Below are 11,784 nucleotides of genomic sequence, written 5' to 3' on the forward strand. Positions count from 1 at the left end.
GTTTAGGGGAAGTGCTAACACTAAGGATAGGTAATTTGTGCAGGTAGTGTTGCATGGATTGTGACTTGCAAAGAGTTATCCAGTTAAAGGCTATGAATTTTTTGGAGCTTCCGCGTGGTTGCATACACTTTTGCGCTGCAATGATGCATTGAGTATATCGTGGATTCGTAATTGTGCAGATGGGATTAGTTTTAATCATTCTTCTTTTTATTTATTGCCTAAACGTATGGGTTACAAAATCGTGGAGCGGCATTTGTCTTTTTATCGCGTGACAACTGCTCGATCTATAGTCAGATGTCGCTTCCAGTTCTTTGGGTCGATCGTGATAGGTGCCTCTGCCATATCGAGCAGGCAAGCTGCTTCAGGGTGCAATCGTGTATGCAGGACTGTACAATTCTTTCATCGAAATTCCATGGATTGTTCGATTGTTTACATTGATTCCACATCTAATTGCTTCATTAGGTAGTGGAAGAAGCCGAGAATCGCGAAGCTGAAGCTCAGCGGTATACAAGTCGCCTTTATCCATGCCCAGAGACTGAAAATTCGAGATATAGATAGAATAATATTGATTAGATATTAGCTACTAATTAAAATACACATCGTTACATTCCTACTACCTTCGTGTAAGCAATACTACACTATTGGCATTGAATATACGAGTGCAAAGTGGAGTCTACCAATTTACATGGTGAAGAGCCTAGCAAGATAAGTATGAGCAAACGGCCCCTGTGACGAATTTTCTTGTTATTGTTTGCTCACTTGAACCACCATTCTGTGAAGTCTCAGGTCTCTACCCTAGAGACTAGAGATAATATGGGGGTAAAAGCCCTCAAAACTTTATCATTTTTTTACTCGGGTACTACTAAAGATAAATAAATGAAACGAAAGTCGAAAAATAGCTACAGATTAGCTGCACTTCATATATTTTTTTCAGAATTGTAAATCAATTATTACAGGCAGGACAAAAATAATGTGCTTTTGCAAACAACCCTTTGAGTGACACTCAGCAAAAAAATCAGTGATAATACTGTATTATCTATCATGTATAAAATTTGGAGGGTGATCGGGTTGGTCGAACATATTTATTAGACACTAGCTTTACTACTTGGCTTCGCCCGAAATTTAGTTATTGATTTTATACAAAAAAAATTTTATTTATTTTTTTGGGGGAGGGGAATAGTCACATTCATCCGGATTGGCTAGACATAATGACTTGGGGCACCTTTCGTGACTCCAGAGTTTACCGTTCGAAAGTTTTTAGGCGACAGACACACACCCAAACACTTTCTGCTTTATATATTAAGATAACACATTTATTTTGTTAAAGCAATTTTTTGGCGGTATATTCAAGAGCAATCTAGAGCAGAAACGAGCAGTGCATCTAATTACACCAATCTCCTGCGACTGAAATTAAAGAAAGCGAACGATTTTATTAAAAGATAGCCTTTAAAAAACACTTCATTTCGTACTTTTGCAGTGGCACTGTCTTCAAACTCTACTGCAAGTCTAACTACTCAAACTTTCAAATACCACCAATTTACTTGTATGCATCATCGGACACTGTGAAACTGTATGGCGTAGGAACAGATCCACAGTCGAAAATAACAACAGGTTTTATTGGGATGTCATCAGCATCTGTCTTCACCTGTTCGATCTTAAAAACTACATGCTCGCCGTTAATCACCTACCAGAATAAAAAAAAACTATCACCCTCGATTTCCCTCTGAAATGTACGTGCCCTTTGCCTCTACCTTCCCAAACACGGTGTGTTTCCCGTCCAACCAAGGCGTGGGGATAGTCGTGATGAAGAACTGACAGCCATTCGTGTCCTTCCCAGCATTCGCCATGCTCACATACATGGGTCCATTGTGACCCACATGAAAATTCTCGTCGTCGAAAAATTTCCCATAGATACTAATCGATCCTGTGCCATCATCGTTCTCTATATCCCCACCTGCACAGAGGAATTATATTAAAAGGAATTGCACACTATTTGTGCTAGCTCACTGCTAGCAGATCCCCGAAGCTTGCCTTGAATCATAAATTTCTTTATCACACGATGGAACCTGGTACCCTTGTACGTTTTCCCAGCCACTCCAGTGGTCGCCAAGGTCTGGAAATTCTTCGCTGTTTTCGGAGCAATTTCCCCGAACAATCCTACCACGATCCTACCAGCTGGACGATCGTCTATCATGATGTCGAGGTACACCTGATCGGTGACGACGAGACTGTCATCCTAGAACAGATTTCGTTAGCGTTCAATGGACTTTGTGGAATGGATAGCAACTTGACGCGAAGAAAGAAGGCTGTCAAGCACACAGTGGCGGATTTAAGAAAAAACGCCCAGGTGGCAAAGGCTCTGAGGGGCCCATTTTTTCCGGGAAAATGAAGAGGTAGTTTAATAAAAACCAGCCAAGTGTGGTAGTACGAAAAAAATATAGTGTTTGGATACCTATACCTAATTATAATTTTTTTGGGGATGGAGCCCTGGGAAGGCCTTCTGGGCAGTGGCCCAGGCGGCAACTGCTCATCAGCCGCCCTGTTAAATCCGCCACTGCAAGCACATAACACTGTATCCAATGCGTTGCATCATGCACACGTGTTCAAGAATCGAATGCACGCAAGATTGATGCGTACTGATGCCTGACTAAGGAGGAAGCCTTATGCAGTAGGCTACATAAATATAAAACGTATACGATCTATACTTGGCTTCCATTCTTCCCTCCACGTTCCCTCTCAATCTGTATTTCATATATAAATGCTTGAATTTCGTCAGACGCGCTGTACTCTGTCTCTCAAATTGCATAGAAGCAGCGAATTTTTGCATGATTCTTTAACGCTTCATTGAAAATTCAGTGCGCTATGCTACTCTAACTCGTGGCTAAACAAACGTCACACTTTCACTGCACCTGCACATTCTTCAACCCCTATTCCTTCTTAAGTACGTCTAAATAAAACGAATTTTTATTGCACGGATGCTTTAGTCTATATTGCCAATTAATTTCCACCGAAAGAAACATTCGCAAGTTAACGATCGGGCGCGTATTTCCTTATCGCCGTCGACCTAACGGTATGCAGAAAAATGTAGCTGCACTCGCGAGGATATTTTCGAATACGGTACCTCTGAAGCCGCGACTGCCACCAAACACGCTATCGCCAGCAGGGTCTTCATGACTTCACGATTACACGCCGAACGCCCCAGATTCCCTGACAGTTTTAGCTTCATCAGTCAACTTCGAACCGTGGCTATCCGTCGCGGCTGGAGGCGCCGCGAGCAGGCTGGAACGCCTGCGCGGAACGAGCGTGCTTCGAGCACTTTGACACCCCCGTAAGCGTCTCGGAGGTGCGTGAATTTAAACGCATTAATAGAAACGGGATCGCAGAACGCAGCAGTTAAAATTCCTAACTATTTTTCCAACGCGACGATCTGAACTGATCCACTTAAATACCTTAACAGCGCTGCTCTTAACAGTTCCTTTCAGAAAAAAGCTGGCGAACACTTTGGGCTACTCAAAAACAAGCGTCCTAGACAAAATTGCCGCAGTTACAGAAGCATCCGAAGGAGGCAATGGAGATTAAACTTCAAACTCATCGTCGATGCTCAATAATTTAGATTTGAAAATTCTTTGTAAAAAATTTGGTGTCATTGATTTGTTCCGCCGATTAATACTGTGGGGTTTCCCGGACGGGCTCCATAATTTCACGAACTGAGGAAGCGGAGAGAATTCCGTGGCCGATCGCGGCTGGCAGAGGGAGATCCTTGCGGCGCCAGCGCCGAGGTCAAAGATCCTCGAAGCTGGCAGATCGAGCGACCCGCGTACGAGGAGGTTCGGAGGCGCGCTCGTTAAGTCCCGTTATTCCCGATCGTCGACCGGGTCGAATATCATAAAAGGTGGGGCCGTCCACGATCCAGGGATAGTCCGTCGAGGATGGGGAAGAGCTGTGCAACACGTGGCGCGCGCGATCGGCTCGCGACGCTCGTGCTCCTCGCCGCCGTGGTACTCGTCGCCGAGGCGTCGTCGGTGAATCGGCATAGGCGAGAGTTCGTTATCCCTGACTGGATCGAGATCGTCGACGAGCCGGTCGCGGAGAACTCGAAGGCGATCCAAAGGGCGGTCAGGGTGAGGGAGGCGAGGGTGACTTACGATGGTGCACAGTTGTGGAGGGTCCGCGCTTCCGAAGGGCTGCCGGAGACGGTGTCGAACGTGGCTATGGACTTCCAGGAAGCTGGATGTTCGTAATGGTTTTCAGCGTTAACAGATAACGAGCATTCGTTGGTGCTTGGTTGGTGAGACACTTGAAACAGAACACTCGAGACACTTGCTGATAGCAGGAGATGGGAGGAAAAAATATTTTTTAATTGACAGGGTTCAGAGCATTTTTATTTAGCAGTGGTATCTTTTAATATTACGGCATTCTGTTAGACGATAGGTGGATGGAAATATTTGATACTTCCCTCCCAGATTGGAAGCTTATCTGCTTTCATACACGAAGAAGTTATTTGGTTCAACTGTTTTAGGTGTCTCTAGACTGACGAAATGAATTGATAGTGATTGAATTGTGAGAATTATTATTTATTTTCTCTATTTTTTCTGTTGCGCACAGTGTTCTCCCTGTGGACCGGGAACGACACCACATGCGACGTGATGGTTCGTTCAGAAGAAATCCCCCGTGTCGCTCGGTACCTGAAGCAAAAGGACTTGGAGTACCAAGTGATAATTGACGATCTGCAGAAGGAAATCGACGGAGAGAATCGCGTCCTAACCGAGCAGCAGGTGTTGGAGCTGGAAGGGCGCAAAGGTTTGACGAATTTCTTCGAACAACATCGGATCATTTCACTTCGCTTATTTCATGCTTCGCTTAATAACTCCCCCTCGGTCTATCTGTTCATCGCCACGTAGATGCAATTTATTCTCCGCGAAGTGGAGATCCGTCGGCTCGAGGCGAACGGGAATAAGAGTGAACGAGTTCGGCAGCGGGAAAAATGTTTCACTTGTCATTTTACCCGTTCCACTGACACAAATGGCTACGGCGAGGTGTCTAGCCGTGATCGCGCAGTCGAGTCACGTAGCGAAGAAAGCCGATGAAAACAAATCGCGGGCACAGATTCGAAAGTGATGGTGATAAGCGCCGTTTAACGAGTCGATAGCCATTATACCTTGCGAGTAAATTAATCACGCGAAACTTCCACTCGGTTAATGACATACTAACGTGCAAATGGATCGTAAATGATCTACGGCCGCGGCGGCCGTGAATGGCTACGTAAATCCACAGACACGATTCATTAACGGTACGGGCTGTGATCATTAGCTGCTGGCTATTTTCGATTGAAAAGTACGATCGTCGAAGCTGAGGTTACCAACCTCGTCGCGATTCAACCTGGTAACCCAGTTCCTGTTCCATCGACAATACTGATTAACATGAACAGTTAGATCCCTGTCTACGCTTATACACGAGCGTTTGCCATGATCGATCCTTTTTCACCTCTACGCCGATCCACCGCGATCCCGTTAAACGCTTTCGATCGATCTTCGAAGCTCGGTGGAAGCATCGATTGGCACCTGGCCCGATGGGAAAGCTGCTCGGGGAACTGAGATGGCTGAGAAACCGAGGCTCTGCGACTCGAATGGAATCGCGAATGAGTTGTTTATTCGATGCTGGAAAGTGTTGTCTGCGTCGTGACTTGCGAATGCAGCTATTCGCAACGCTGATACTGCAGAAATTGTTGAAATATCTTTGAGAATGTATTTTCGCGGAGTTCCCTGTCGTTGATCAATGTCAGGCTACGATTTCCACTAACAGGCTGCACACCACGGAATATTAAGCTTCTGAGTACTTTTCTAGCTCGTTACGCTTGGTGGCGGGGCGTCGTGGTGAAAGAGCGTGGTAGATACCCACGTCCTCGCCCTCTTCTTCGTTATCCTGTAACTAGTGTACACGGTGGAGGTGGCCCTTGGCGCTTTAGGGGTGAGCTTTCCGCGCGCACGGCCCGCTTCGTCGATTCAGAACCACTATTAGAATCACAGCTTCCTTAACGAATGAATATAATATCTGTGCTTGCACCACATTGATCCGTCGCTCGTCTCTGAATCCACGGAGCGGAATGTCCTCACGCGTCGCCTAAGGACACCGAACGTGCAACCTCTGAATAATCTTGAAGGTATACCTGTCAGGTCATCGAATGGAGTGGTCCAGTTACCATCGTCTCGAGGACATCCACGTGTACCTCGACTACCTCGCTGAGACATTCCCCGAAGCTTGCTCCGTCGTGAGCATTGGCAACTCCGTTGAAGGCAGACCCCTCAAGGTACAATATGATGCAGCTTAGGGAGAAAGAATCTATTGAAGACCTAGACACCTCGAGTGCCAGGCAAACTTACGGTCTAACAATCTCTTCAGTCGATTCTCCGTCTCCCTATAATGTCCTGCGACAACAGTAGCAAAAGTATCGAAGCGTTCAGTCGCGAAAAATGGTAACTCTGAACCTAGGTTCTGAGAATCAGCAATGGGAAGCCGAACGTGCCTGCCCTGTGGATCGACGGGGGTATCCACGCCAGGGAATGGATCTCGCCAGCGGCTGTCACCTATATTATCGATTATCTCGTGGAAAACAGCGAGACTCTAGAGGCTGACTACTATATTCTCCCAGTGGCGAATCCTGACGGGTATGTAAAGACAACGGCGAGGAAGAATGCATCCGTTTCGAAGTTGCATAATTGGAAGCTATCATAAGATATGTCGCGATCATTGATTCACAGATACGAGTACACTTTCACCAGAGATCGTTTATGGCGAAAGAACAGGAGACGAGCGATAGGCAGCTCCTGCACCGGTGTGGACCTTAATAGGAACTTTGGTTATCGATGGGGAGGCATGGGGACCAGCAAAGATCCGTGTCGCGAGATTTATGCAGGTTCTGGACCGTTCTCTGAGCCTGAAACCAACGCTATTAGAAACTTCTTCGAGGCCAGCGCAGCTAATTTCAAAGTTAGTTCGATTTTACAGTTCGACAGCCATCTGGACTTGTAACATTAAATAGCTGTTTCTTATAGGTTTTTGTGCGATGGAGAGAAACGAGTCCGCAAACCGTTTGTCTCCATCACCCTCAGTTTCTGAGAAATTCGATTTTGAAAAAAATGCAAATTTTCAAATTTGAGCACCTTTTGTGTCGAAACAGTAATAGTTATTCGTTTGCTTCTTGCGTCAAATTATTCTATGAACCCTCTCGAATACAAGGATATAAGTTATTAGAGCATTATGAACATTTAAATATCTTTAATGCACCCATTTTTGCAAGTATCTTTAAATTTATTTCCAAAACTAAGGGTCTAGGAGAAAATCTGACTACTCCACGCGATGCAGCAGACAATTTTCCTTCGGAAAGCATCAACAGAAGTGGTAAGTCACGTTTTCTTTTCAATACAGACGCGAAATAGTTTGGCAAAACGTGCGGCGTCGACAGTGGTACTACCGCACGTATTGCCAAACTATTTCGCTTCTGTATTGAAAACAAAACGTGACTTACCACTTCTGTTGATGCTTTCCGAAGGAAAAATGTCTGCTGCATCGCGTGGAGTAGTCAGATTTTCTCCTAGACCCTTAGTTTTGGAAATAAATTTAAAGATATTTGCAAAAATGGGTGCATTTCGTATTCTCTTCCCTTTGATCGTCGTTTAAAGATATTTAAATGTTCATAATGCACTAATAACTTGTATCATTGTATTCAGGAGAGTTCATAGAATAATTTGACGCTATAAGCAACCGAATAACTATTACTTTTTCGACACAAAAGACGTTCAAAGTTGAAAATTTGTATTTTTTTTTTCAAAATCGAATTTCTCACAAACCAAGGCTAATGTTACAAGTCCGAAAAAAGTCAAATTTTGCCGAACTGTGTTTCCAGGGGGTCCTCTCTCTCTCTGCCACCTGATACTTGAAGCAAGATATTCTATCCCGTAATTGCTTTCATCTTTTCCAGGCATATCTGACGTTCCACAGCTACGGCCAGTTCATTTTGTATCCGTGGGGCTACGACAAGCGCGTCCCGCCAGATTACGCCGACCTCGAGAGGGTCGGTAGAGAGATGAGCGAGGCGATGAGGAAGGAAGGAGGTGCCAACAGCGCCTACAAGGTTGGAAATAGCGCCACCACGCTGTACGCCGCTTCTGGTGGCTCCGACGACTGGGCCAAGGCCATGCTGAAGATGAAGTACACCTACACGATCGAGTTGAGGGACACTGGGAAGCACGGCTTCGTTTTGCCCTCGCGTTACATCATTCCGACGTCCAAGGAAGCTCTAGCCGCGGTGTTAGTTGTCGCGGAAGCTCTCAAGTTGTTGTAATTTATCGAGCTGCGTAAGCTTAATTGCATTAGCTATGGCTCTCGTGCACGTACGTGCCGGAGGGTCTTGTATAAATACGAATTATCGCGGACGTATCGTCTGCACGGCATATCCGTGCAACGACGGCGGATGAGACGTGTGACGATGTGAGAATTATTTATTGAATAAAATAAATCTTAAACGCTCTTAGGGCTACTTAAGAGTAGTTGAGCATGATCACTGCGATCCACGTGATGAAAGCTGAGACTCTGGTGTACACGTTGGGTGCGTTCTTTCCACCGCAGGGGAATAATCCCCAGGAAACTATTCCTACGACTTCTGCTTCACCGAAAGCGTTTCTTCTGACCAGTGGTCCCCCAGAATCACCCTGAAGAAGCAGATAGTAATTCTTAAAATAGGATCCGCCATGTACCTACCTTTGCGTTTTCTTTTAGAATTGCTTCGAGTCTTCAGGTGTGATTATCTTTAGATCTTAAAAGCACCTTGCAAGCTGACAAGCTACCGTCCAAAGGTCCTGTGCAGATGTTCGTGGGATGAAGTGTATTCTTCTCCTTCCGTTTCAAGCTCTTGTTCAGCGTACTTTTACACAAATCGTAGTCGATGATTGGCAGCGTGGCTGCCTGGAGGTTCTCAGGGTTTTCTTGAGCACGCGTCCTTCCAGTGCTACCCCAGCCAGTTAACATCACATCTCCAGTGGGGATTGAGTCAGGGTACGGCAGCGACACCGTAGAAACGAAAGGGTTTAAGTCAAACGGCTCTTCCAGCTTCATCAGCGCAATGTCGTACGGTGCTACGGACCTGCAATGAATCGTTCGCTAATTTAATATCATTTCCTTGATATTCCACTTCGAACTTTCCCGTTGTCTTTGAAGTATTTAATCCTGAAACTCACCCATCGTATTGCGGATGCACGAAGACCCTGTCGACCAGCCTGCTCTGTTCAGTGTCCTCGGAAACGCCGAGCCTGAACTTCCCAGCCAGAATTAGAAACTCTCCTCTCAGCGGTGCTAGAGTTTTGCAGTGGCCAGCTGTCAACACCCAGCCAGCGGTCAATAAGCTGCCACCGCAAACGTGCCTCGGTGGAATCTTTCGTTCGCGATCGCCCCAGTGCACCGACACTTGCCAGGGATGCAGCCCTTTTTCCGCGTCCTTCCCACCAACGATCCTCGTCGGTCTCGATGCCAACATCGCGGGTCTCGAAGTCATCTCTATCCACGAAAAGTGAAAGGCGATTAGATAAAACAAGTGGCACGATTGCCCGGGTGCAACGGCACTGATAAAGATCGAAATAAAACTGCCCCCTCACCGTTCACTTCGGAACACAGCACCAGACCGAAACTCAGCACCGTCAGGAGTCTGCGAAACGGCAGCTTAATTCGAGAAGCTAACATTTCGCAGAATCTTATTCGCGTGATTCGATTTCCTCGGAGAGTCAAGATCGAATGGCCACCTTGGGTGCCCACTGTCAAGGTAAGAACGATCGCGGAAGAACATCCCGGGAAGAACTGGATAGATCTTTCTTCCTACCAGAACTGGTCGGATCTACGCTCGCTACAAATGGATCGTGCAAATGGAATTCAAGTTTTTCCGGTCGGACTTAAACGCTTTATTTGCTCACGCTTGTCAAACACTTTATCGACAGCTCTCGATATAACTATTTCGAATCTGTTTAGCGTGCCTTTATTAGAAATCACGATCGCAGAGACACGAATGCTATCCTACGTTTAGATAAATAATTAGGAGATGGTACACAAGGTGGCAAGTCAACGAAATGAAACGGGGTATGTAATCGTACCAATCAGAACAGAATTTATTTCAATTTCCAGTTTCGTTACATGAATTAGATGCTTTTATTGCTTTTACATACTTCACTATGTCCCTGCAAAATCGAGTTTAATTATTTGGCGATGTTCGTCTGGATCCAGTCGACGAAGGCAGAGACCTTGGTGTACACGGATGGTGCGCCCTGTGTGCCGCACGGTACGATTCCCCAGGAAACGATTCCGATGAGTTCAGTTTTGCCGTTCTGGTTGAGGACCAGTGGGCCGCCGGAGTCACCCTGAAATCAAAGCAATCGTCAGAAAGGGCTCCCAGCCGGTTGCTGGCAGTTGCGTAAAGTTATATGAGTGTGATTTCTTACGCTGCACGCTGAGTAGCCGCCAGTAAGGGGTCCGCTGCAAACGTTGGTCTCGTGCAATGGGGAATTTCCGGTCAGCTTCTCGATGGCACTCTTGCAGGTGACCAAGTCGATAAGAGGCAACGGGGCGGTCTGAAGTTTGTCGGGCATTATGGGACTACTGGTTCTGGAAGTTGATCCCCAGCCTGTCAGGACGGCGGTTCCGGATGGCGTGCTGTTTGGCTGTGGCAGAGAGATCGGTTGCACAAAGTTGTTCAGTTTCAGAGGCGTAGCCAGCTTCAGCAACGCGATGTCGTAGGGTGCTACGTTTCTGCAATCACGAATTCAACGAATTAGAATGTTAGTATCGGGTGTAAAGAAAACGATTCTGAATTGAGTGGCTTAAACTATTCAACTATTAAGCAGCTTGTATTTAACAAAATACATCCACTTACCCAGGGTACTCTTCATGAACGATGGACTTCACTACTTCAACCACTTGCTCGCTGCCTTCGGTCAGTTTCAAGTTATGCTTTCCAGCTTTAACAACGAATTTCCCGTAAGATGGGACAGCGTTAACGCAATGCCCAGCAGTGACGACCCATTGGCTGTTCAGTATAGATCCACCGCAGAAGTGAGACATGCCGGACAGCCATCCCCATTGCAGGGACACTTGCCACGGGAATTGTCCTGGCTTCGCTTCGGACCCGCCAACGATGCGGCTGTCGAACAGTGGCAACACGTAACCCTGGCGGGGTTCCGCTGGAGATGAGAAAAAAAAATTCGATCAGTTGTCGAAATCCATCGATGCGTTACAACAATTTCAATTCGCATGGAAATTAGTTCACAGAGAATTCACTTACTGGCGGCAACCGCTGCTAGGATGGTGGCGAATATGACCAGTATCTGAGACATTTCGATGGTTTGTTGCGGTTTCCGATATCGGTAGGGCTTATATACGCGGTGGAAAGCGATTGTTGGTCAGTTATCGCTGACGCGGGTCTATTGAAAAAATAAATTTTAATCCACTCAAACACGGGCGAGATAACGAGGTTCTCATTTGTAACAGAGATTTCCTCCTCCTCGCTGTGATCGATGAATCTCGCGTATCGATTTCGTGCGTAGGAGTTGCGAAACTCAGGAATTCCAGGAACATAAGTGGTCGTTCTGTTTCAATCACCTCGCATAATAGAGAGGCATATTAATACTTTAATTAAAAAGATTAGGGAATTTGTCATTGATACGCGTGTGCTACTTCTCCTGTCCAGTTAGAGATAACGATACCTGCTTTGTAGTGCAATTATAGTATAATCATTATTTGAGGCTA

General features: G+C 46.0%; 4 protein-coding genes across 8 annotated transcripts; 1 reads left to right on the top strand and 3 right to left on the bottom strand.

The window, feature by feature from the left end:
• Positions 1 to 185: 185 nt before the first annotated feature.
• Positions 186 to 6,350, bottom strand: LOC143374838 (peptidyl-prolyl cis-trans isomerase, rhodopsin-specific isozyme). Of its 3 annotated transcripts, none has more exons than XM_076823357.1 (5): positions 6,167 to 6,350; positions 2,032 to 2,236; positions 1,752 to 1,954; positions 1,542 to 1,684; positions 186 to 535 (listed from the first exon to the last, which is right to left on the bottom strand). In XM_076823357.1, exons 2-5 carry the CDS (start codon positions 2,192 to 2,194, stop codon positions 430 to 432), a joined length of 615 nt encoding a protein of 204 aa, XP_076679472.1. In that variant the 5' UTR covers positions 2,195 to 2,236; positions 6,167 to 6,350; the 3' UTR covers positions 186 to 429. The 3 variants fall into 3 exon arrangements, with proteins under 3 accessions (XP_076679472.1, XP_076679471.1, XP_076679473.1); XM_076823356.1 differs by lacking the exon at positions 6,167 to 6,350 and adding an exon at positions 3,122 to 3,428; XM_076823358.1 differs by lacking the exon at positions 6,167 to 6,350 and adding an exon at positions 2,459 to 3,098.
• LOC143374824 (carboxypeptidase B) lies at positions 3,490 to 8,536 on the top strand. Of its 2 annotated transcripts, XM_076823334.1 has the most exons (7): positions 3,490 to 4,233; positions 4,606 to 4,800; positions 5,845 to 5,967; positions 6,174 to 6,307; positions 6,490 to 6,665; positions 6,759 to 6,987; positions 7,979 to 8,536. In XM_076823334.1, exons 1-7 carry the CDS (start codon positions 3,930 to 3,932, stop codon positions 8,339 to 8,341), a joined length of 1,524 nt encoding a protein of 507 aa, XP_076679449.1. In that variant the 5' UTR covers positions 3,490 to 3,929; the 3' UTR covers positions 8,342 to 8,536. The 2 variants fall into 2 exon arrangements, with proteins under 2 accessions (XP_076679449.1, XP_076679450.1); XM_076823335.1 differs by lacking the exon at positions 5,845 to 5,967.
• LOC143374833 (trypsin) lies at positions 8,481 to 10,005 on the bottom strand. Of its 2 annotated transcripts, XM_076823349.1 has the most exons (5): positions 9,869 to 10,005; positions 9,648 to 9,697; positions 9,234 to 9,549; positions 8,824 to 9,139; positions 8,481 to 8,708 (listed from the first exon to the last, which is right to left on the bottom strand). In XM_076823349.1, exons 3-5 carry the CDS (start codon positions 9,545 to 9,547, stop codon positions 8,538 to 8,540), a joined length of 801 nt encoding a protein of 266 aa, XP_076679464.1. In that variant the 5' UTR covers positions 9,548 to 9,549; positions 9,648 to 9,697; positions 9,869 to 10,005; the 3' UTR covers positions 8,481 to 8,537. The 2 variants fall into 2 exon arrangements, with proteins under 2 accessions (XP_076679464.1, XP_076679463.1); XM_076823348.1 differs by having other exon boundaries at positions 9,648 to 10,005.
• A 122-nt stretch (positions 10,006 to 10,127) lies between these two features.
• On the bottom strand, positions 10,128 to 11,478 carry LOC143374837 (trypsin-1-like). Its single transcript, XM_076823355.1, has 4 exons — positions 11,321 to 11,478; positions 10,913 to 11,219; positions 10,482 to 10,788; positions 10,128 to 10,400 (listed from the first exon to the last, which is right to left on the bottom strand). The coding sequence occupies exons 1-4, from the start codon at positions 11,370 to 11,372 to the stop codon at positions 10,239 to 10,241; spliced, it is 828 nt and encodes a 275-aa protein (XP_076679470.1). The 5' UTR covers positions 11,373 to 11,478; the 3' UTR covers positions 10,128 to 10,238.
• Positions 11,479 to 11,784: the final 306 nt, after the last annotated feature.

The sequence above is a fragment of the Andrena cerasifolii genome, chromosome 11, assembly GCF_050908995.1.
Source record: "Andrena cerasifolii isolate SP2316 chromosome 11, iyAndCera1_principal, whole genome shotgun sequence".
NCBI lineage: Eukaryota > Metazoa > Arthropoda > Insecta > Hymenoptera > Andrenidae > Andrena > Andrena cerasifolii.

Excerpts from the sequence above, each read along its gene's own strand:
- LOC143374838 (XM_076823356.1), bottom strand. The coding sequence starts at position 3,226 with ATGAAGCTAAAACTGTCAGGGAATCTGGGGCGTTCGGCGTGTAATCGT. Across the intron at positions 1,955-2,031 it reads AAAGAAATTTATGATTCAAG|GTGGGGATATAGAGAACGAT; the intron begins GCAAGCTTCGGG and ends TCCTCTGTGCAG. Across the intron at positions 536-1,541 it reads GTGTCCGATGATGCATACAA|TCTCTGGGCATGGATAAAGG; the intron begins GTAAATTGGTGG and ends TCGAATTTTCAG.
- LOC143374824 (XM_076823334.1), top strand. The coding sequence starts at position 3,930 with ATGGGGAAGAGCTGTGCAACACGTGGCGCGCGCGATCGGCTCGCGACG. Across the intron at positions 5,968-6,173 it reads TGGCCCTTGGCGCTTTAGGG|GTCATCGAATGGAGTGGTCC; the intron begins GTGAGCTTTCCG and ends TATACCTGTCAG. Across the intron at positions 6,308-6,489 it reads TTGAAGGCAGACCCCTCAAG|GTTCTGAGAATCAGCAATGG; the intron begins GTACAATATGAT and ends CTCTGAACCTAG.
- LOC143374833 (XM_076823348.1), bottom strand. The coding sequence starts at position 9,732 with ATGTTAGCTTCTCGAATTAAGCTGCCGTTTCGCAGACTCCTGACGGTG. Across the intron at positions 9,140-9,233 it reads GTGCATCCGCAATACGATGG|GTCCGTAGCACCGTACGACA; the intron begins GTGAGTTTCAGG and ends GATTCATTGCAG. Across the intron at positions 8,709-8,823 it reads GTAGCTTGTCAGCTTGCAAG|GGTGATTCTGGGGGACCACT; the intron begins GTGCTTTTAAGA and ends CTGCTTCTTCAG.
- LOC143374837 (XM_076823355.1), bottom strand. The coding sequence starts at position 11,372 with ATGTCTCAGATACTGGTCATATTCGCCACCATCCTAGCAGCGGTTGCC. Across the intron at positions 11,220-11,320 it reads CCTAGCAGCGGTTGCCGCCA|CGGAACCCCGCCAGGGTTAC; the intron begins GTAAGTGAATTC and ends TCTCATCTCCAG. Across the intron at positions 10,401-10,481 it reads GCGGCTACTCAGCGTGCAGC|GGTGACTCCGGCGGCCCACT; the intron begins GTAAGAAATCAC and ends CTTTGATTTCAG.